The sequence below is a fragment of the Pelodiscus sinensis genome, chromosome 22 (assembly GCF_052426305.1).
Source record: "Pelodiscus sinensis isolate ZL-2025 chromosome 22, ASM5242630v1, whole genome shotgun sequence".
NCBI lineage: Eukaryota > Metazoa > Chordata > Testudines > Trionychidae > Pelodiscus > Pelodiscus sinensis.
In genome coordinates, this window is record NC_143073.1 from 10799819 (window position 1) to 10823303 (window position 23485).

Below are 23485 nucleotides of genomic sequence, written 5' to 3' on the forward strand. Positions count from 1 at the left end.
GCTCCACCCTGGTTCTGCCACATCAGACAAGCCTGGAGACTTTCCTCCTGCAGGATCAGCTCCCCTCTCTCCACATCATCCCTTCTCGGCACCTGCCACCATCTGAATTCATCTCTCGTGACCCTGGCTGCCCGAAGCCAGCGCCTTGGCATCCATACTTCCTTCTCCCTACTGGACAGCCTAGGATGACATTTACCTTTCCCAAGGGAAAAGGCCCAAACTGGATCCTGATGTGTTCTAACTCTAAACCCCGATCCCCTTGGGGCATGTTCCTCTCCCCTCCCAGCCCTGACCCAGTCTTGCTCTGCTTAGCTTACAAGAGCCAACAGGCTGCCAGGACAAAGCAGAGGGGAGGAAGGTTGGCTTAGCAGCCCCGATAGGATGGAGCCCAGTGGGGGAGTTCCAAGCGTTCACTGGGTCAAGCTGCTGGGGGGCAATAAGAGGGAATTGAAGCTGCTGAACAAAGGCAGCTGAGATCAGAAACAACAGACACTCCCCTTGGAGCAGAGTCCACATCCCTGGCCCCATCTGAGCCTAGACCATGGGAGCAGTCCATGGGGAAGCCAGTGCAAAAGAGTTGAATGCACCAAGGAGGAAAGGGCTGACGGTTCAGGGACAGGGGCTAGGATGGGAAGAGAGGGGAGACCTAGCCATGGACAAGGGCCCACTGCTTTAGGTGCTGTACAGATACACAGCAATCATATCTAGCTCTTACACAGTCTAGACATGTTAAATATCGGTTAATTGAATAGTCAATTAACCTCATGAATTCTAATCGGTTAGTTGACTATTCTATAGTCCCTGGGAGTGGGGCTGGCAGCCAGTGTGCTCCAGCCCCACTCCTGGGGAGCCCCCTGCCACCCCGTGCTGCATCATGCCAGGAGGGAGCTGGTCCACAAGGGGAGCCAGTTTAAAAAACCAACTCCCCTAGTGGACTGGCTGCCTGCCACCCCCACTCTGCTGCCTCCGATACAGAGGCAGCAGCATGGGATGGCAACAATTCCTGCCCAGGGGAGGGGGAGTTTGAGCCCCTGGACCCAGTGCAAGCTGGAACCGAGCCAGGCTGCCTGTCCACCTGGCTCCTAATATACTTTAAATGCAGAGCCACAGTGAAAGTAGGTCCCAGAACTGGTGCAAACTGGGACTGAGCTGGGCTGCTGGCCAGCCTGCTAAAAAATTTACTGGGGAAGAGGTGAATGTGTATAGTCTATAGCATTAACCTATAGCATTAACCTATAGCATTAACCTATAAGCTTTTGCTTATCAGTTAATCAACTACACTATTACATCCATAAAACAGTCCTCTCCATCCATGCCTCTCAAAGCACTTTACAAAGGCCAGTATCATGCCACAGCTGGAGAAACTGAGGCACAGAGTGGGGCTGTGGTTTGCCCTGCAGCTGAGGGATGAGGAGCCCTGGGAGATTTTTATCCCAGCTGACATTACTGAGTTTGAGCCACGTGGTTTAAGCTTTTCAATGCTCTTGGCAAATTATGTGTGGTACTGTGGCAAGCAGTTCCACAGGTTAACATTCCCCTTAAGGAGTACTGCTCAGCAGACATTCCCAGCACGCTGCAGAAGCCAGTTGTATCGGTTAACATCACACTGCACTGTGGCAATAAGTTAACCACCTGCCCCAAAAGTGCCCTTCAGAAACAAGATCCACAAGCCATACCCTGGCCCACAGAACTTTCTGCAACAGGTGTTTATACCCCATCCCCACCAGGAAAACACACCAGCACCTAGACACCCCCACCCACCACCTAGCTAGTTCCAGCAATTAAATACCCAAACCCATCACCATCAAGCAGCAGCATGTTGCTAAGGCTGCAAGTTTGGTGCCAAGATGACAGGAATGGGGGGGAAGGGGGAGATCTAGGCTTCCAAGCTATGGAAGGGAGAAGGGATGCTGTGAATCAGGCTTGGTACCTCAGTTGGTCGTAATCTGGGTCACTCTGCAGCTCCTTGCCTGGCTCCCAGCTGTGGCGCCGGAAGGAATCCGGCGGGTGCATGGAGGACCTCAGTTTGCACAACCTCCGCAACGGCACACCCAGGAAGCGGTCTCCCTCCTCCTCCACCTCCCAGTCAGCCTCCGGGTCGCCATCCGGGCAGGAGCCCTGCTCCACAGCGGACATGCAGCGGCGTTTCTGGCACTGGGCCCTGCAGGGGGCGCCATCACAGGCACCCGGCCATTGCGCTGAGCTGTTCATCCTTGGGACATGGGGACAGACGGATGCTGCAGAGGAGGACAGACAGGACCAAGAGGTCAGAGGCAGGCTGAGCCAAGAGGCAACATCACAGCTTGCAGGCTGGGGGTGGGGCTGGAGGCACAGGGGCCTGGCACTGCCCCCCACAGGTCAATGGAAACTTGGGGTCACTCAAGCCAATGGCCACCTAACGGGTGGAACCAGCTCCCGCCTGATCTTTAGGCAACCCAGCAAGCTCAGCTGGTTCCAGAGAGCCCCCCACCCCTCACAGTTCCTGCTCCAGTCCTCGCTCCCAGCCTTAGTCCCAGCCCGCACTCTGGTTTCTAACCAGGGTTCCCTGTAAGCAGAGCACTTGGGTAGCCACCCAGGAGAAAGTCCAATGGCATCCAACTGATTAGCAGAGCACCCACAGCCAGCATCATGTGTTTCTATTGGTGGTGCACATCCACACATGCCTCGGTGCACATAACAAAATGTATTCCACAAAAGGATGGCAAAAATGAGAAGGAACACCGTTTCTGACCCCCGGCCCCTTGCTCTGACTTAAGCTTGTTCCCGCGATCCTGACCCCAGCTTCACCCTAGAACAGGTGGCCTGCTCCCTGCGTCTACACGTCAACACTCAAATTCCCCCAAAGACCTCCGACAAGGTCCCATTCGAGGTTCCCTCTAAGCCAAGGGTGGGGAAGCTAAGGTCCGAGGGCCAGATGCGGCCCCCAGCTTGCCCGGATCTGACCCCCCGAGGCTTGGGGCATTCCCCCCAGCATTGGAGAGCTGGTGCTGGCGCTCCAGTGCCCCATTGGCGCCCCCCCATGGGGCTGGAGCACACAAAATCTACTAGCCTGGGCCTCCCAAGGCTCCCAGGTACGAGGGGAACTTCCCAGTTATCTGTTTGGGGGAGGCGGGTTTTTTTGTTTTGTTTTTGGCTTCTCACTTGTGTGTGGCCCTCGACTGACCTTTCTGTGGGTCAGTGACCCCTGACCCAAAAAAGATTCCCCAGCCTGCTCTAAGCCACACGGCTGCCTAATAATCCCCGTGCAGGGACTCAGGGCTCCCTCCAGGAACAGGGAGGATTCAGAAAGGGCTTTAGGGGCTGCAGACCATGGCCCTGGGAAGCCCCTGTGTTCTGGGTCAGCTCTTCCTGGCAGGGGCAGGCTGCTCCGTAACCCCCCCCCCTCCCGAGCAGAAGCTGCACTGCCAGAGCTTGGAAGTTCCGCTTGGAGGTTCCGCCCCTGCAGCTCCCATTGGCCAGAGCCAGCGGCTCCCCCCCCCCCCCCCCACCAAACAGGAGTTGCCCCCACTCTAAGCCCCGGCCCCAGCCCTCAGCCTCCTGCCCCACCTCCCTCCCAGACCCTGCACCCCAACAAGGAGCCCCCTCCTGAACCCTAAACATCTCAGCCCCATCCCAGAGCCTGCACCCCCAACCCTGAGCCCTCTCCCACACTCCAAACCACTCGGTCCCACCCCCGCCACATTAATTTTGTTATCTGCACCAATAGGGAGGCAATGTGTCACACACCACCGCCATGTCAATGCACACAACAAAATTCATTCCACACATGGACATAAAGACTTAGAGGGAACACTGGTCCACGCCAGTCATGAGGTGAGGCAGCCCACGCCCCAGCAGCTTACAGCTCCGACAGGAAACGAGTGGCTGGGTTCTCAGCTTTGCAAACATCAGCAACCCCAAAAGGATCACCATCACCAGTACTGACTGGCTCCCTCACGGCCAGAGGATGGGACAGGCCCCCAGGAACCGAGCTGCCCTCCGGCCCCTATGCAGTGCGTCTCCTGTGGGTTACAATGACCTGATTATCAAAGGCCAGGACCCTGGGTTGTTCCTTACTCAGAAGGGGCCTGCCACTCCTGGAAAACTAAGGCTGCTGTAGCTGTTGGCTACAGCTGACCCACTGTTGATCTCTCCCCCCCCCCATCCTGTTCCTTTTATGAGCTCCCCCAGAAAAGCAGCCACCTTTCAAGTGGACATTAAAGCTTATTACAGCCACCAAGAGGAACTGACTTGGGCCATTTCCCCGTGCTCCCTTCAAAAGGCCCCATTCCACAAACACGTCGTGAACCACGCCAGGGCCTCGTTCAAGGAGCTGTCCTACGACTCGGAGGGCAATGCTGGAAAGAGATGAATCAGACAAGAATGTGGAACCCCAGCACCTGCGCTCCCCAATAGCTCTTAGCTGGGTCTCCCAGAACACAGCAGCTGGGCCCCCGCGATCCCCAGCGACTCTTTGCCACGTGCTAAGGGAAAGCGAGTCTCCACCCAGCCCCGAACAGCAAAGCCATGAGCCACGCTCTGGCTTTTAGAGCATCTCTCTCCATCCTACTCACCCCACCTCCCCCATTACTGCAGCATCTGCTCACCTCGCCATCTGTGACCTAGGTATCCTCACAGCCCGGCTGGGATCCCCATTGTACAAAGGGGGAAACTGAGGCTCCATGAGGCTAAGTGATCCACCCAAGGGGAAGTGCAGCAGAGCAGGAATTGGAATTACTAGTCCAGCCATCTGCTCCAGACAAGCTGAGACCGAAGGGCTCACAGCAGAGCTGGGAATTCATCCGAGATCCGATCCAGGTGCCACACTCTCCTCCCTGCCTCTCCCTTGTGCAATTCCACCATCCTTTCACTCCCCTCTTGCTCAAAGGGGCGACCGATGGTTTAATGAGTCTGTAGCTGCACTGGGGACTTCCTGTCGGATGCGCTGCCACTAGGCACCTCACGGACATGGCAGGGACAGAACCGCACTCCTCTCAAGCTGGCAGTATAGAGCCTAAGACACACAGAGCCGAGCACATCCCGTTCCATGCTGACTCAGCCTCTCCCCCTTAGCCGCTCATTGGAAGGTATCCACCAGCCAGACTGCTTGAACAAGTGGCCTAAGCCAAAGTCCCTTGAAGTCACTGGGCGTCTTTCCACAGACTCCAACATTAGATCAAGTCCTTCAAGGCACAGAACAGCTCAAGAGGCTGAATTACTCTGGCTTCCTCTGGACAGCTCCCTCCCACCCCCCTAAGACCAAGTGGAGAGGCAACCAGGCCCGTAAGAGCCTGGGGAAAAGGTCACCTATGGATCACTCGTCCTAAAGATCCCTCTTTCGGGCCCTTTTGTTACACCTAGGGGAGCACATGCCCCTGTCAAGCCTAGCGCACGCTCGGGGCAGACACTGGAAATGGGGGAGCCCATTCCTGCACCAGCCCTTTTGCAAAGGAGCTGGGAGGATGGTGCAACAGGGGCTAAGCCAACAGGCTTGGGTATTGGGCCTGGATATTCCGGCGCGCTAAGAGGAAAGCAAAACATCTCCCCAAGCTAAGTGCCGGCTCTCATCTCGCCACCCGAGTTACTCATTAAACGGCCAAGAACGTCTGCAGGAAAAGAGGAGCCATCTCCCCCTCCCCAGCACGTACACAGACTGCTAGTTAAATGGGCAAGCTTAGAGCAGTGTCTTAACCTTTTTTTTTTTTAATAAAGTACCCCTTTTAAAAAAAATTGTATGTACCCCCAGTACCTACAGTTTTCAGACACACACAAAAATGTTTCTACTGTTGTAACACATTTGTTTAAACAACTTAACTGTAGCTGGGCGGGAGATAACATTTTTGGATGTAAAAAGTACAAAAATAATCAAGTGCTGTAAAACTTCAAACAAAAATTCAGTTTTCTCCAAATTTCAGTTGTGTTTACTCCCCCCCGACTTCTCTTGAGGACCCCTAAGGGTACTCATTCCACTGGTTGAGATTCACAAAAAAAGCCAGTGTAAGTACCTGGCAACCCTAGCAGCACCCAGTCTATGATATATTGCTCCTGCAATATAAACAGCAACCTCTCGGGTCTTTGCTAACCTACTCCAGAACCATTTGGGGGGGTGGGGGTGGGAGGGGCCATGCAGGGGTGATGCCTTTCAGCCTGACCCAATGACAAGGTGCACAGTCTAGGAGCTTTCCCATCATGCAGCATCTGCACCACTGGCCTTTACTGCACCATCACGGCTACCCTTCTTCTCACACACTGCCCTCTTGGGAGCAGCATCACCCCTTTGACAAGCGGGAACAGGCGTCTTATGGCAGTCCTGGGGGGGAGGTGGCCCAGCAAGCCCAGTTCTCAGGAACCTCAGCCCCCCAGAATCCGGCCCCCTACCAATGCCCAGTTCCCACCACAGCCCCAGGCAGGGCAGGGCTGCACTCTTCTAGCCCATGTTTTCAAAAGAAAACCAAGGCAGGGGAGCTGTAGGAAAGAGCTGTGTGGAACCGGCAGCGAGGCCAGCATTACACACTAGGGGACGGGCACTGGGAGCAGCACTGTGGCGCTCTCTGTGTGGCGCCAGACTAGGCCCCTCCTGAAACATGAGCCTCTTTCGCTGCACTGTGGCAGGGGGGTTTCCCCAAGAAGGCTAAGGCACCAAAATCCAATTTAATCCAGGCTCTTAAATCCCTCAGGCTCCATGACAAAGCCCCGCCGAAGGATCTGAACCAAAAACAGCATGGAGGACGTCTGTGGCAGAAGCAAGAGCAGAACCCCCTTATCCTCATGTCTAGGCTTGTGCTTTAACCACCAAACCAGGCCATCCTGCTGGCCTCTAGGCCGCCCCAATGTGGTGCATTTCCTGTGTATCCTGGTGACAGCCTCCAAGGCAGCTCGCTGCTGGACTGAGATCCAGATCGGAGGAGCAATTGTGGCCCGTTATAGTCCGCCTGACATTTCTGTCACCAACAGAAAACATGCAAATGGGTGGGGGGGGGGGGTCACAGTAGGCAGGGAGCACAGCTAATATCTAATGGCAGAAAGGAGAATTCAGTATTTGGAAAGCAACCTTAAGCTGCCCTTTAGCCATCATTAAGGCTGAAGTGACACTGAAGGGCAGTGTGGTTTAGTGGTAAGAGTCATGCCTGCATTCGCATCCTGGTTTTTAACACCAACTCATTGTGGGGTCCTGAGCAAGTCACTGTGCCTCAGTTTCCCTTGCTGTAAAATAGGGGGTAATACCGCCCAGAGGAAAGAGAGTGCAGCGGCTAGAGCATCAGCTTGGGACTCAAGACTCTCCAGTTCAATTCACTGCTCTGCCCTGCATGATCTAGGCAAGTCATTCCACTTCTCGGTTCCCTCATTTTCCAGATGGGGAGAACGGCACTATGGGGTGGGGAGGCAACACACATACAGGGTGCTGAGGTACAGTAGGAACCACAAACACAGGTAGAGCTACCTCACACGTGCGTGTGAATTAGTGAATGAGTCTCAAAAAATCCTCTGATGTGACCCTGGCCACTGACCAGCCCTATTCTGCAACCCTGCAAAGAAAAAATAAATTGGACACAGCCACCAATGTCCAGTGCCACCGGCGTCATGAAATTCACACCTTTTCTAGCAGAAATCCAGCAGTTCAGAACCACCCCCTACTTGAGCCTGGTTTCAGCATTTACAAAACCAGTTTGATTGGATCCACCTTGGAAGCAGCTGGATTGTTTCCCCCTGCATTGACTGCACCCACTCATGAGAAAAATGCAAAGATCAGCCACAGACAGTCAAGAAGGGGCCCCGAAAAGTCACAGAACCATAAGGCAAGAAGGGACCGCAACGGCCATCTAACCTAGCCAAGACAGACAGCTGCCCATCCTCCAAATTTCAGTCCTGTTTACTTTCCCAGTCTTCTGCTGCTGGAAATCAGCAGAGCCCAGAGATTTATTCCAGTTGATAACCTAACCTTTAAGATGCTTGCAGCAGGGCAGGGACTATATTTTTGTTCTGTGTTTGTACAGCTCTTGGCCCCTGTGGGCCTTCTCCATAGTGACGGTGCCTAGACCCTATGGGAAGAGCTTCTACAAGGATAATCATCATCTGACGCCTTATTCGCTAAGGACAGATGCTGTTGCTGCCATATGAGCAGGCCTCCACGATCATAAGGAACTGTTCACGCTCGGGAAGGCTTGGGTCCAGAAGTGGCTTTCATGGTTCCTGGCCCCTGCATGAAATTGGGCAGGTCAAACATTGCTTTAGCTTTGATTTTGCCCTTACATGCTCTTAGCAGAGATAGTTGACTCACAGGTCAACGTGAGGTGATGGTGCTGAAAGGAAAACCTCACCAGACAATGATGGGCCTTCAGTGCAGTGGCCATGCATCAGAATGGAGGAGAGGGGGCGGGGCGTGGAGAAAAACACACCCCTGGCATCACTTGAAAAGCTCACATGGGATGTTGAAGAGTCCAGGAGACATACCCCCATCTGCTGCTCACATGGGCTGAGCTGGCTGCTGGCTTGGTCGCCAAGATTTTTTAAGTGCGGCCACACTCACTAAACAATGCTATGAAAAAAGAACAGTTGTGTCCATCCCTTCGCACTAGCTCTAAGGTTACTAACCCCGAAGCTTCTACAGGGGATTTTCTCCTGGAATCTCACCAGTGTTCCTTGAATGCTGAGTGTTTGAACAGCCACCCAGGAGTGAGTCCAATGCCACCCAGTTAATTAGCAGAGCACCCACAGCCAGCAGCGTGTATGTCTACTGGTGGTGCACATGCCTCAGTGCATGGAACAAACTTTATTCTGCACATAGGTGGAAAAAAAATCCGCACATGGATGGAAGAGATTACAGGGAACACTGAATCATTCCTTATTTCCAGGAGTCTACCTCATGGAGATTTTGGGCGCTAACAGTCTGGCATCGCAGCAGAGCAAAAGCAGGATCCCTTACATGATTCATTCTGCGCCACTCCTGGAAGCAGCCAGCACCATCCCTGTGGGTGAGCGGGGGGTGGCGGCGCTGGGGCGTGTCTCCGTGCACTGCCTCTGCCCAGAGCACCATCGCTGCAGCTGTGGGCAGCGGTGCACAGAGACCCTCTAGCCCCACTGTTCCCTCCAAACATTTCCATCCATGTGTGGAATAATTTGTATGTGCACTGAGGCATGTGTAAATTAGGGAAGTACTAGTGTAGTCAATTAACCAATTAATTGATAAGCAAAAGCTTATAGGTTAATGCTACAGACTACGTACATTTCCCTTCCCTGTCCTTGGCAGTAAATTTTTTAGCAGGCTGGCCAGCAGCCCAGCTCAGTCCTGGCTCACACCGGGTCCGGGACCTACCCCTGCTGCGGCTCTGCGTTTAAAGTGTATTAGGAGCCGGGCAGTCTGGCTCAATCCCGGCTCGTACGGGGTCCGGGAGCTCAGACCCCCAGACAGGGAATGCTGCTGTGGACAAACACCTGCCTGGCACTCCACGCTGCTGCCTCAGATACAGTGGCTGCCGGCCCTGCCCTCAGGGACTATAGAATAATCAACTAACCAATAAGGTTATTCGACTATTCAATTAACCGATATTTAGCATCCTTAGTGTGAATGGGCACCACCAGGAGAAAGAACACACCTAGCTTTGGGCGCTCTGCTAATCAGTTGGGAGGCTGCACAAGCGCCAAGCTTACAGAGACCACAACCTTCCCCTGCCCAGGAAAAGGCACTGCCAGAGGGATGTACCTTTGGGAGCCACATCGCTTGGGATGAGTGCTGACCCCTGGCCCTCTTCCACACCTCAATCACCTGCTCCAACCTAGTTCCCAGCTCTCACACCCAAACTCCCTTCCAGAGTCTGCACTCCACACCCTCTCCCTCACCTAAACTCCCAACCCGACCTGGTGAGAGTGAGAAGGTGCGGAAGTGAGTGCCAGAGGCAGGGGCAGGGATGGGGAGAGTGTGACTGGGGCCTCGGAGAAGGGGCAGGACAGGGGGCAGAGTAAAGGTTTTAGGGTTTACACAGTGATATAGTTGGCAACCCTCGCTAGCTCCCAGATCCATTGAAAAAGAGAGAGAGAGAATTTTCCTACCAGCCCCACAAGATCAAAAACACCCCTTCTGCTCTTTGTATTGTTGTTATTAGTACAACAGCACAGCGACCACGGCTGAGATCAGGGTTTGATGGTGTTAGGCACTGCACTGACACCTAGGACGGGACAGTCCCTGTCTTGTATCTAAAACCAGGACAAAGGAACTAACCTTATTAAAATAATTAATCCCATTTTACAGATAGGCAGTTGAGGCCTGAGATGGATAGGAGGAGCACTGGCCAGCACATAGTGACTAGAGGGTTAAACTCAGGTAGCTAGGGGATGTTGGCGGAAAGACAGTTGAAATGTAAATTGAAGAGAGATACTTGGTTGCTCTTCCTTTGTGTGAGTTCTAAATTAGCAGCTGGAGGAAACAAGATGAAGTAATCAAACAGAAAGACCATGCTTACAAGAAAAATTGGGTACGGGAATAGACGGGGCCTTGAAGTACAGATCAGTATGGATCATGAGTAGATAGAAGAATATATATTTAATCACAACCAGGGTTTTTTTTTTATTTTATTTTCTGGGTGAACTTCCTTTCCCCATATCCAAGCTACAGCTCAAAGGACTATGTTTCTTTGTGGTTTGATCTGTTCTTTTCTTAGTTGCTCTATAAAACACCTAGCAACCAAGTGCACTTTATCAAGTCTACCTTTTTGTTTTATTAATAAAATCACCTTTTTAATGCAATGATTTGATTCTTGTGTCTGGAAAGTAACAGAAGGTCTTTGTGTGCGCCTGCCTAGCCCGAGGGGTCAGCTATCAGAGAGACAGTTTGTTTTCCGTGTTTTTTTGTTTCTTTTTTCAAGTTATCTTGTGGCAAAAAGAGCTCGGGGGTACCTCTTGGGAAGAAGTTCAAGTGTTTCTTCCTGGTTTTCAGGATTTTTCTTAATTCACTTGATGGTGGCAGCCTCTCTCTCAAGGCCAGGAAATCTGTAACCTTAGGGAGTTTGGGGTTTTTTTAAGTAGAAGCCTATAGGGGCAAGGTATTTAAAATCCCTTGCAGGCCCCCACCTTCTTCACTTGGAGTGCCAAAGTGGGGAACAGCCCTGACAAGACCCAGAAGGATTAAAGGTATGTGTCTAGACTGCAGGTGCTGGTCACCACTTCACTGTTCTGGGACAGGAGCAAGCTGGACTACGATGCCTCAAGCAGAAATCACATCCACATCCACTAGACATAAACTAAGTGATTTGCCCAGGGTTGCACAAAGAGCCTGTGGCAGAGCCAAGAATTGAAATCCCAGGCAGCTGGGCACTTGTGCAGCCGCTCGGGAGAGATTCAAATGCTGCCCAGCCAATTAGCAGAGTGCGCACAGTTAAGCTTTTTGTTTCTATTGGTGGTGCACATTTGCACATGCCTTGGTGCAAATAAAAAATATTCTGCACATGGAAAAGATTAGAGGGAGTATCGTAAGCTGTTCCAATTGGGGCCAATCTAAAACAGACAGGGCAAGATGGAAACTGAGGCGCAGAGAGGGGAAGTGACTTGCCCAAGGTCAAGCAGCAGGTCAGTGGCAGCGCCAGGAATAGAACCCAGCCTTGCTGAGGCTCGGCCCAGTTCCCTCTCCACTAGATCATGCTGCCCAGCTTCAGCACCATGCCTACCAGCCCTGCTCATCCCCAATCAAAGAACCAAAGTGCCAAAGCAGGCCCATCCCGCCCCAGGCCCTACTGTGCATTCCCCTCTCTGGGGGATCAGCCCCACCTCATTCTAGATGCCCCAGACTCACCCTCTGCACCTGCTGTTGGAGAGACCTGTTCCCGTCTCTGCTTGGATGCCTTCCGCGCTCGCGGCCAGCCTGCCAGCTCCTGTTTCTCCCCTGCTGTACAAACTTCCTAGCTACCGCCCCGGTCCAACGGGATGAACTCAGACGCTTTCCTGTTTTCGAGTTCCCAGACGCTGTCAGCTGATAAGAACTTTCCGCCCCTTCGGCCCGTTAGCTGCTGACAGCTCTTGATTGAATTGTCCTAGGCCAGTTACCAATTGTCCATATGTAGGGAAGGGCCAACAACGGGAGGGGAGTATAGTGGTTAAAGGCGGAGTGGGACAGGGAGACCTGGCATCCATTCCCAGGAAGAGGCGTCTAGCAATTCAAGCTTGGGGGAGGGAAGACTGGAATCCAGTCCCAACTCTGGAAGGGGAGTGTGGCCTAGGCCAAAATGGAGGGCTGGGAGTCAGGATTCCTGGTAAATTTAGCCCTCTTGTCAATATAGGGGAGTGTAACAGGGGATGGATCTGGAAACAGGACTCCTGGGGTCTACCCTCAGCTCTGGGATGTGTGGATTGTTTAGTGGTTAGAGCAGGGAACTAGGACTCCCCTTTGGCTGGAAACATCGAAGCGGAGCCATGAGCTACGGAGCATTTAGGTAAACAAAGCAGCGCGGGCCCACTAGTGGCTTTCCCAAAGCCGGCCCACAGCCCACTGGGAGAAACACTGCTCTAGGAGCCCTGGGGGAAAGCCTATGTCACCACTCAGCATGCTGGCCTGAGCCAGCGAGGAGCTGAGGGCAGGGGGCGGTAGCCCATGGAAACCTAGCGGAAGTATAAAAGACAACAGGGTTCCAGCTTGGGTGGGAGTGGGGTGAGGACAGGCCAGTCTCCCTTTCCCTAGACAACCCTTCCAGGAAGCCAGTGCCCATCTCAGAATCAGGCCAGTGACTGCAAAGCAAAGCAAGGCTTGCTTCCCCCGGCAGGGCTGGCATGACTACATGTGTGCTGTGTCCCCATCCGGAGGCTGCTGTGATGGAGGATAATGGTTTACTACTGCTGCCGGGGAGCAGAGCGACTCTCTTAGCTCAAGCGGTGGAATTCATTGTGGTGGGTGGCTCTGCTGGAGAGAGACCGAAAAGAAATTGTACTACCAAATGAGGAGCTCAGAGCACTGAATTAGCTCCCCTCAAATCCTCTTTGGGGGTGGGGGTGGGGGTGGGGGTGGGGAAAGACAGCTCTCTTCTATTAGACTCTACAGAAGTTATTGTGCCTTCTCTTACTATTTTAATTTTTGGAGCACCTAGGAACCCCAGTCATGCCTGAGACCCCATTGTAAACACAGACACCCCCTGTATGAAATGACAGCCCCTGCCCCAAAAAGACTGCAATCCAAGTACCTTCCTCTGCCCAATTGCATGTCAGCTCCTTCTAGGTGTGAATTAAGCAACCTAGCAGCTAGCTGCCATGGTTTTTTCTCTCTCTCACCTTCTCCCCCCAGGGGAGGATCAAATATTGTTTTGGCTAGGTTGGAGGACAGTGAGGTGGAGGGGGGCTACATATGGGGAGATTAAGGCAAAGGGAGAGGAAATGACTTGCTAAAGGTCATCTAGGAAAATCAGTGGCAGAGCAGGGAATCCAAGAGTCCTGGCTTCCAGTCATATACTTCTCTGTCACTGCCACAAACAGAACACAAGAGTCCTGGCGTCAAGTCACCTGCTCTAACAGGCAGGCCCCACACCTCTCCTAGAGCCAGGAATGCAGCTTCACTCCTGTCACAGAGTGTGGGGTAGTTACCGAGCCCTGCACCCCCATCCGCAGTCAGATGTGAGACTCAGCCAACAAGTAGAACAGAAGGTGTATTTGTTGACAGGGACACGGCATAGCAGACTTGTTACAGGAACCAGGAGCTTTCAGTACAATCCATCTTAGGGACGAGGGGGCCCAGAGCCCCCCAAGCCAGCTACACTCCCTCCTCCCTACAGCAGCAGAAAACTAAACTCACACACCCAGCAACTGGTCTCAGCCTTCTAGGCAGCCCCGCCCCCTCCTTTGTTCCGATTCCCCAGCAAAGGTGTTATCTCCTATCACCTGGCTCTCAGGTGTGAGACCAAATTCACTTCTTCAGTGAGTCATGCTCCCCCCCCCCCCCCCATTCCAGGCAATGTTGAACTGCCCAGGGAAACTGAGGCACACACGCACACACACATCCCCCCACCATCACTCCAGAACAGCATAGGACAGTAGAATCACACATGACCCAACAAAGCAAACAGCATGACTACAGTGACTTTCAGCAACTGCAAGAGTGAATACAGTTCCCGCTACATCACAACTCCCCACCGAGGACCCTACCCCCAAGCCCACGTGGCCTCCTTCTAAAACTGATCAAAACAAGTAACTAAGAACAGCGCGGCCCTGCCCGGCCCTGCGTGCCTCCTGCCTGTACCTTTAGTAGAAGCGACAGTCATTATAGCCCAGAACAGGACTCGGAAGGGAGCTCAGACAAGCACGTCCTACCCCGCATGGCACTGCGTGTGCGGCTGGGGAATGTAAACAGGCTTGAGAGCAAAGCTGCTGAGAGGGGGAGGAACAGGCGCACGCACAAAAATGCCCGGGGTGGGGGAGGGGTAGAGAAGAGGGATTTAGGAGGCTGGAGAGAGACATCAAGGGCTCAGACTACGGACCAGAGTTGGAACAGCCAACGGCTCCCAAGCCTGGCCCAAGTTCTCTTCGAAATCAGGATGGGACCAATTGTGAGTGGACAGAACCCCCCCTCCCCACATGTGCCACTATAGGTCACTGTTGGAGATGAGACACTAGCTGGATCTGACTAGGCTGGGGATTCCCCTGTATTCCAGATCTCCTCTATAATGGGACCAGATTCCCATGAACAGGGACCCAGTGGTCCAGGGAAGAAAGTCCCATGAACTGGACAACCGCTGATAGGAAGTATGTGTGTGTGTGCGCATGGAATGGCCACCAGCTTGGCACCAGGGATCAAACTAGGGCCTGCAAGCGTTGAAAGTGGGAGCTAAACAGCCAAGCCACCCTAGCGCGGGGGGGGGGGGGGGGTTACAGACTCATACCCACTATGCGCCAGCGCTCACTTTGCAAGGGAGCCCTCATCACTTGCCTAAAATTAGAAGCCTTCCCCAATTTTCTGACTCCAGTCTGAAAACTAACCATAGTCTCAGAATGTTCAAATGAGCCATTTCAATTAGACATGCCCTAACTTTGCTCTGCCCAGTAGGCAACACTTCCCTTCTGGAGTCAAGTTAGAACCAGTATCCTGGCTCCCAGCCTCCTCCTCTCACTACTGCAGGTCATACCTCCCCTTCCACCCACCGAATCCTAGAACTGGAAGGGACCTCTAGAGATCACGTCCAGGCCCCTGCACTCATGGCAGGACCAACCAAGCACCATCTAGATCATCCCTGATACATGTCTGGCCAACCTGTTCTTAAATATCTCCAATGATGGAGATTCCACAACCTCCCTAGGCAATTTATGCTAACACTTAATCATGTGACAGTAACTTTTTCCTAATGTCCAACCTAAACCTCCCTTGCTGCAATTTAAGCCCATTGCTTCTTGTTCTATCCTCAGAGGTTAAGAAGAATAATTTTTCTCCCTCCCCTTTGAAACATCCTTTTAGGTACCTGAAAGTTGCTATCATGTCCCCTCTCAGTCTTCTCCTTTCCAAACTAAATAATCCCAGTTCTTTCAGTCGTCCCTCCTAGACCACGTTTTCTAGACCATTAATCCTTTTTTGTTGTTCTTCTCTGGACCTTCTCCAATTTCTCCACATCTTTCCTGAAATGTGGTGCCCAGAACTGGATACAATACTCCAACTGAGGCCTAATCAGCACAGAGTTGAGCAGAAGAACGACTTTCGTGTCTTTCTCATAACACTCCTGTTAATGCATCCCAGAATCATGTTAGCTTTTTCTTGCAACAGTGTCACACAGTTGACTCACATTTAGCTAGTGGCCCACTATGACCCCAAGTTCCCTTTCTGCAGAACTCCTTCCTAAGTGGAGCACTTTGCAATTGTCCTTATTGAACTTCATGCTATTTACCTCAGACCATTTCTCCAGATTATTTTGAATTATGACCCTATTCTCCAAAGCACCTGCAACCACACCCAACTTGGTAGCATTTGCAAGCTTTATAAGCATACTGTCTATACCAGTATCTAAACTACTGATGAAGATATTGAACAGAATTTATCCCAAAACTGACCCCTTTGGAACCCCACCTGCTATGCATTTCCAGCATGACTGTGAACCATTTTGATAAGAAGGTCATGTGAAACCGTATGAAACGCTTTACAGGCAGTCCCCAGGTTACGCAGAATATAGGGACTATAGGTTTGTTCTTAAGTTGAATTTGTATGTAAGTCGGAACTGGCGTCCAGATTCAGCCGCTGTTAAAACTGACCAGCGGCTGGCTACAGGAAGCCCGAGGCAGAGCTGCTCTGCCTTGGGCTTCCTGTAGTCAGCCGCTGGTCAGTTTCAGCAGCGGCTGACTTGGGGACCCCTGGGGCAGAGCAGCTGGAGTGCTGCCGGGTTGGTCCAGTAGCGCCGAGGAGCGGCGCTGCGGGACCAACCCGGCAGCACCCCAGCTGCTCTACCCCAGGCATCGGCGAGAAAAGCCTAGTCTGCTGGGGAGGGCGCACTAGCTGCGCCCCCCCCCCCCCCCAGCAGACCAGGGAGACGCGGATCAAAGCTGCAGAGGACGCAGGCGGCAGGACCGCGGCGCGTCTCGGCGGTCCCGCCGCCCGCGTCTCCCTGGTCTGCTGGGGGGGCGCAGCTAGTGCACCCCCCTCCCAGCAGACCAGGCTTTTCTCGCCGCGGACCAGGTGAGAAAAGCCACTCCGCGTCTCCCTAATCTGCTGGGGGAGACGCGGAGCAAAGCCGGCAGACCAGGGAGACGCGGAGCAGCTTTTCTCGCCGCGGAGGACACGGGCAGTGGGACCGCGGTGCGTCTGGGCGGTCCCGCCGCCCGCGTCCTCCAGGGTGAGAAAAGCCCCGTTCGTATGTAGGGATCCGACATAAGTCGGATCCACGTAACTCGGGGACTCCCTGTACTAGAGTCTGGGTATACCACGTCCACTGCTTCCCCCTTTTCCACAAGACTTGATATCCTATCAAAGAAAGCTATCAGATTGGTTTGACGGGATTTGTTCTTTACAAATCCATGCTGTTACCTATCACCTTATTATCTTCCAGGTGTTTACAGATTAATTCCTTAATTGCCTGCTCCATTATCTTTCCTGGCACAGACATTAAGCTGAAACAAAAGACAGGACTATGCAGCACTTTTTTGTCTTTTGTTTCAGCAAGACCAGACTAACACCGCTACATCTCTATTACTATTAGACATTAAGCTGTGATCTGTTTCCTCATTCACCTTCAACAAAGCCTCCCAAACGGAACAGGAAGAAACCGTTCCAGCCTTGCACTGGCCATTTACAAGCTCTCCTGTCACTCTCGTGATGAGAGTTACAGCCTCGTAACATGTGGGAGATGCCTGCACTTCCTTCTTCTGTAGCCCTTGGATTTATAGAGAGAAAATGACAAGGAATTTAAAAAGAACCCAAGTGATAAATATTTTATTGGTAGGCTTGGCAGGATTCAACGTGTATGCCAACCAATAATATCAGTGTGTCATTTTTATCAATGCAAATCTTCAGAGTTGTGCCAAATTATGGGTTTTAAGCATCCCCCCATCTTGAGATATTTCAATTTTCACAGTTTCAGGGATTAATGGGGATAAGGGACAGACAATGACTGAATGACAGCAAATGCTGAGACAAACACAAGTTGTCAACACCACACACTAAAGATACACAGAGCAAGAATAAGGGATGTTAAATATTGGTTAATTGGATAGTTGAGTAACCTCATGAATTCTTATCTGTTACTCGACTATTCTATAGTCCCCGGGGGCGGGGCCAGCAGCCAGTGGGCTCCGGCTTCACTCCGTGCTGCTGCCTCTGTATCCGAGGCAGCAGTGCAGGGTGCCAAGTGGGAGCTGGCTCAAGAGGGGAGACAGCTTAAAAACCAGCTCCCCTCACAGACCGGCTGCCTGTCACCCCGTGCTGCAGCCATGGACAAAAAGGCAGCAGTGCGGAGTGGCAGCAGCCCCTGTCTAGGGCAATTTGAGCTCCTGGACTCAGCACAAGCCTGAACTGAGCCAGGCTGCCTGCCTGCCCGGCTCCTAATACACTTTAAATGCAGAGCTGCAGCAGGGGTAGATCCCGGACCCATTGCAAGCCAGGACTGAGCCAGGCTGCTGGCCAGCCTGCTAAGAAAGTTTACTAGCCAGGCAGGGCCGGATTAAGCCCTTTAGAGGCCCTAAGCACTGAAAAGATTATGGTGCCTCCCCATATGTAATTCAAAATAAAAACAATACTATACCGTAACAATCTCTCTCTCTCTCTTTTTTTTTTTTTTGGTGCTCCTGCTTTGCTGGTGCCCTAAACACATGCTTAGTCTGCCTATTGGATAATCCAGCCCTGTCAGGGGCAGGGCAGCAGGGGGAGGGGGAGAGGAGAGAGAGGGAAGGGAAATGTGCATACTATAGCATTAACCTATCAGTTTTTGCTTATCAGTTAATTGACTACACTGTTAAGTATCTGAGGAAGTGGGTTTTTCCCACGGAAGCTCATGATCCAATAGATTTGTTAGTCTCTCAGGTGCCGCAGAACGGCTGGTTGCATGGTAAATATGATTAAGGTAAAATTCTCCCCAGAAGCATTTTTCTCACTTTGCCTAGCTGTCCATTTCAAATATTCTTGATGGAAATATTTTGTCCTCCTTGGGTTCGGTGAAATCAACAGCTATTGACATTTGCCAAGGCAAATCTAACCCTCCCAGCTACCTACTGGGCAGCTTTTGGAATGCCAAGAATTTGAACATGGGAAGTACTATTGTCTGGAAGCTGCAATGTTTCAGGTGGGGAGAGCTCTTTCAATCAATGCTAGTGGCGAAATTCTGACCCTGTTAAAGTCAATAGCAAAATTCCCCATAACACCCATTTTTGAAGTGGGGCCGCTTCACAAATTTCTGAAGTGGTTGTGGGCTACTCCGGAAGGGGTGGGCCTCGGGCAAAAGGGTTGGGCCCGGAATCTTACCATGCTCCCCCATCCACAGACCCTGATCGGCTGGGACAGGGGGATCCTGTGAAGTCTTTACCCTCCCATCCCCCAACACCTAGACCTAGAGACAACCACCAGCTCCCCCGTCCCCAGGTCTTGATTGGCCTGAGGGCAGGGGAGTGGCAGGGCAGCTGCAGGCTGGATCATCCAGCTTGACGTGCTGGATCTGGCCCACGGAGGCTGTCTTGCCCACCCCTGGGGTGAGGGATTGGGGTGCAGGAGGGCCGGTGAGGTCTGGGAGGGAGTTTGGGTAAAGGAGGCAGTTGTGACCTGGGTCACAGGATTGTGGTGCAGGGGTTTAGATTGTGACCTAGTGCAGGAGGGGGCGGTCACCTAGGACAGAGGACTGGGGTGCAGTCTGGGAGGGGGGCAGAAAGTTTAGCTTATGTGGGACAGGGGAGTAGGAGTGGGGGGGGGGTGTCAGAGGGCTTGGGGCAGGAACAGGCTGGGATGCCAGAGGCAGGCTCTGGCCAGGAGACTTACCTGTGAGATCCCCGGCCAGCAGCCCAGCTTGCTTCTCAGGCAGGAGCCTGCCCTGCCCCTGCACAGGCTGCAAAGCCATGTACTCTATGAATAAGAGCTGGAGGGGATAGTGGAGTGGTGTTTCATTGGCTGCCTGTTTTTCCAAACAGGCAGCTTCCATTGGTCAGAAACTGGACAGTGGGATTGTGCTAGGGGCGGGAGCAGCCATGAGGCACCTCTCCCCCCTCCCCTCCAGACTCACAGTTTGTGGAGCAGAAACAGCCCCACAGCTGCTTTTCTGAGCTGCCTGCGGGGGCGAGGCAAGCAGGGGAATCTGCTTGAGATCATCTGGTGACCACTGTGTCTGCAGGCTGATCTGGTGGCATGGCAGGCCGGATCTGGCCCGCAAAGGGTGTTTTACTCAGGTGTGAGCTCGGGTGTATCCCTAAGTCCTGATTTCACCAACGCCCTATGCTCAATGGAATCTTTCACATCACAGCATCAACCCCTGCCAAATCATGAGTCAGGTTCCCTGCAATCATGGGAACAGCTGATAAATCCTGAGAATTTTTTTTTTTTTTTTTTAAATAGCACCATTTGGCTTCTTTTCCTCTGCCTCCTGCTCTGCGCCTTTAGGGCAAAGGCCTCAAACTAACCGTCACAATGAGGGCAGGGAGGCTCCCTCAATAATCCTCAAGAGCATGTCCCTCACGGGAAGGAGTGCAATGGGGGAGAGAGAGGGCAGGCAGCGGTGGGAAGGGGCCAGGCACCCCACCCCCCACCCCACCCACTGCTGCCTGGACTCCCAGGCTGTACTGCAAAAATGCTGCAACCATAGATGGCCCATGGGCCATGAGTTTGAGACCCCGGATACAGGGTCATGCTGGGGTCATGTTTTCCAGTTCCCCTTGGCAAGCACAAGAGCTAGAAACTTAAACAAATCTCCCATATTCCCCCCCCCCCCCCCCTCCCGCCAGCACTTTGTTCTCTTCCTGCTGGCTCGGCTCATGTGCCAACTGCTTCCCCTCTGCCCTGCATCGCCTAGTGGTTTGCAAACCTTTTTCCTCAGGACCCAGTTGAAGAAAATTGTTGATGCTGTGACCCAACATTTTTTGACTGGAGTGTGGGCTCTGGAGTGGGGCTGAGCTTTGGGGTGTAGGAGAGGGGCTCCAGCTTTGGTGGGGCCAGGGCTGGGGCAGGAGGGGCTTAGCTTGAGCGGCTCCCTGTCAGTGGTACAGTGGAGGTGCAGCTAAGGCAGCTTCCTGCCTCTCCTGGCGCCACAGACCATGGTGACCCCAGAAGCAGCCAGCAGCAGAGGTGTGGCGCCGGGTCCCCCCTGGAGACAACCCTGGGGGGAACCGGCTTTTAAGCCAGCTCCACCCAGCACCAGCTCCTGCTCTCCCTCTTGCAGCCTCTCTCTGATAGAGAGGCAAGGGAGGGGGGGGGACGGGACTAGTCGAGTCACTACTCAACTACCCAATCAGCATATGGTTATCAGGGAACAGACTAGTCGCTTACATCCCTAGCGTGGACCATCCTTTCTTCCTCTTCCATTCCTCCCTGCCCTTTCCAAAAAACATTCATCTCCCTTCATTCCCAGGGCAGCCGTTCTCACTCTCTCTGGTTCACACTTCTGGGCACCAGCTCTGCAGAGTTCCAGGGCGGCTTGCCCAGGAAATATGCCACTCAGGCGTGGATTGTTTGTGGCAATCTGTTTGCTGATCTCGGAGCCCTGAGTCATGAACTGTCGAGGGAGCCAGCCGAGCTCATGAGGTTACTGTGGCAGAGCTGGCTACAAAGGCATGGGTTACAACCACAGCTAAACAGTCTTTGGTGACAGCTAGGTTTGTGTTTCTCCTGATGGTGCACATTCGCACATGATTATTCTGCACAAGGAAGGAAAAGATTAGCAGGAACATTGGCTAGGTCCCCACCCTGGCAGCTGTGGGACATCTGGATCCGACATAGTGAGATTACGGAGCTCCATGTCAGGTGAGGTGATGGAGCGTGAGCCTGGGACACACAGCTGCGCTGTACCTCAGTTACTCTCATCTGTATAATGGGACCAGGAAACAAGCCATGTCCAATCAGAGCCAGACCCAGGAGATCCACAGTTTGAAAGGCAGAGTCGTGCTCTGTGCAAGGTTTAACCACATGAAACACAAGCTCAGTGCTGCTTGTTGGGACAATAAATAGAGGGGAGATGGTGAGGCACTACAGTGAAAAAAAGACAGATTAGGGCCTTCGTGAGATATGCCTCCAATCCCCGACTTGAAACACTATTGAGGGGGGCACTCCACTGCACTCGTATGGGATCCTCTGTAACAAAGCTATTCCTGGGAACACTCAGACTCCAAAAAAATATAGCATGAATGTGGATCTCTTTCTGCAGCCCAACCTACTCCTCACAAAGCCAGGGACCCCCTGTACAGAAACCACCACCGGTCTGATGAGTCAGTCAAGAAAGGGGAGGCAGCATGTCCAAGTGGCAAGAGAAGTGGACCAGAACTTGGATGATCTGACCTCTATTCCCAGCTCTGATACTGGCCAACTCGGCGGCCCACTGTGCCTCGGTTTCCCCATCTGTAAAATGGGATTAGTCACTATATAGGAGCTGGGTAAAGTTATTATTTATCCAGGGAAAGGCTCCCCAGCACAATCTGCCCTTCCTCCGCCAGCTCCAGCCCCTCCTCGCATCAGGGCGTGAAGCGTTTGGCTGCTGGAGGAGTGAAACACGTGCAGTGGTGCCAGCCTGCAGGAAACACCATGAAAACAGGGCAGCTCTGGCTAGAGCCCAAGGAAAGAAACCAGGGCCCAGCCCACATCCAGGCAAGAGGCACTCGACAATTACAGTGCTTGGCCCAGTTATCATAGCGTCTCAGAACCTTGTGATCCTTAGCACAGGACACAGGCCAGTCACCAGCTCTGCCGATGGAGGGGGAGGTGAGACCAAAGGGGGCAGTTTTTTGCCCCAGGGCCTGGAGAGTCAAAGAGGCCTAGAGCAGCATTTCTCAACCCGTGGTACAAGTACCCTTAGGGAGGGGTACTCGAGAGAAGTCTGGGGGGGGGGGCGGGGTACGTCAACACACCTGAAATTTGGAGAAAACAGTCTTTGTTTGAAGTTTCACAGCACTTGATTATTTTTGTCCTTTTGACACTCAAAAATTTCATCGCCCGCCCGGCTACGATTAAGTTGTTTGAACAAATGTGTTGCAATGGTAGAGAAAAATTGTGTGTGTCTGAAAACTGTAGGTACTGGGGGTATTTTTTTTTTTTTTTAAAGGGGTGCTTTTTTTTTTTTTAATAAAGTTGAGAAACACTGGCCTACAGCTCCTGATTGCTACTGCAGCAGCGGCCGGAGCCCGTTTGAATTGCTGCTCTGAGGGCTGGGCGGGGGCAGGGCGCCGCAGGCTGGCTGGCACTAAGGGCTGACTGCCCTGGGCCCCGCCCCTTTCAGGGGCATGAAGCTGGGGTGGGCCAAAGGGCCTCGGCAGGCCGGATGTGGCCCGTCAAGCAGGCTGATCCGGCTCACGGAGGTCCTGCTGCTCCCCTGGCCCCAGGCCAATCGGGGCCTAGGGACGGTGCAGCGCATCGTGCACTGGAGGGCAGGAAGCGAGTGACTTCGCACCCTCTCCCCACTGCCCGCAGGTCAAGCAGGACGGGGGCAGGGCGGGAGGAGACTTTGCATGCTTCCCCCGGGGAAAGGGAGCGCGCGTAGTCTCCTCCCACCGCCAGGGGCACGGGTGTCTACAGGGAACCGCTAGCGGGTCTCTCTGGGAGAGGGGACGAGGACAAAGACTTCAGGAACTCCACCCTCCCACAGATCAATCAGGGTCTGTGGGTGGGGAAGCATGAAAGTGTCCTGGCCCCACCTCTTCTGCATAAAGCCCCGCCCCTTCTGGGGCAGCCCGGGGCCACTTTGAAAATTTCTGAAGTGGCCCCCAGTCAAAAATTATTGCCCACCCCTGGCATGAAGCCAGCTTTCCCCACACTTTGCCCTGGTGCCTACAGTGGCTATCAGCCCCCCCGGCAGTCACTGTTGCCACCATAGTACAGAGGGGAAACAGAGGCCCAGGGTCACCCAAGGAGTCTACAGCACTTGCCTCCATGTCTTCCAAG

The 23485-nt window shown here is 53.1% G+C and overlaps 1 protein-coding gene across 2 annotated transcripts in view; it reads right to left on the bottom strand.

The window, feature by feature from the left end:
• Positions 1–23485, bottom strand: part of ARHGEF2 (Rho/Rac guanine nucleotide exchange factor 2) — a 152905-nt gene that overhangs the window by 123861 nt on the left and 5559 nt on the right. The window contains exons 1-2 of one of the 2 annotated variants that reach the window (XM_075907440.2): positions 11762–11876; positions 1931–2237 (exon numbers count right to left, since the gene is read on the bottom strand). In XM_075907440.2, coding sequence (XP_075763555.2) covers positions 1931–2211 — 281 coding nt within the window. In that variant the 5' untranslated portion in view covers positions 2212–2237; positions 11762–11876. Of the gene's footprint in view, positions 1–1930; positions 2238–11761; positions 11877–23485 lie in introns of those variants that run through there. The other variant, XM_075907439.2, reaches the window with a different exon arrangement.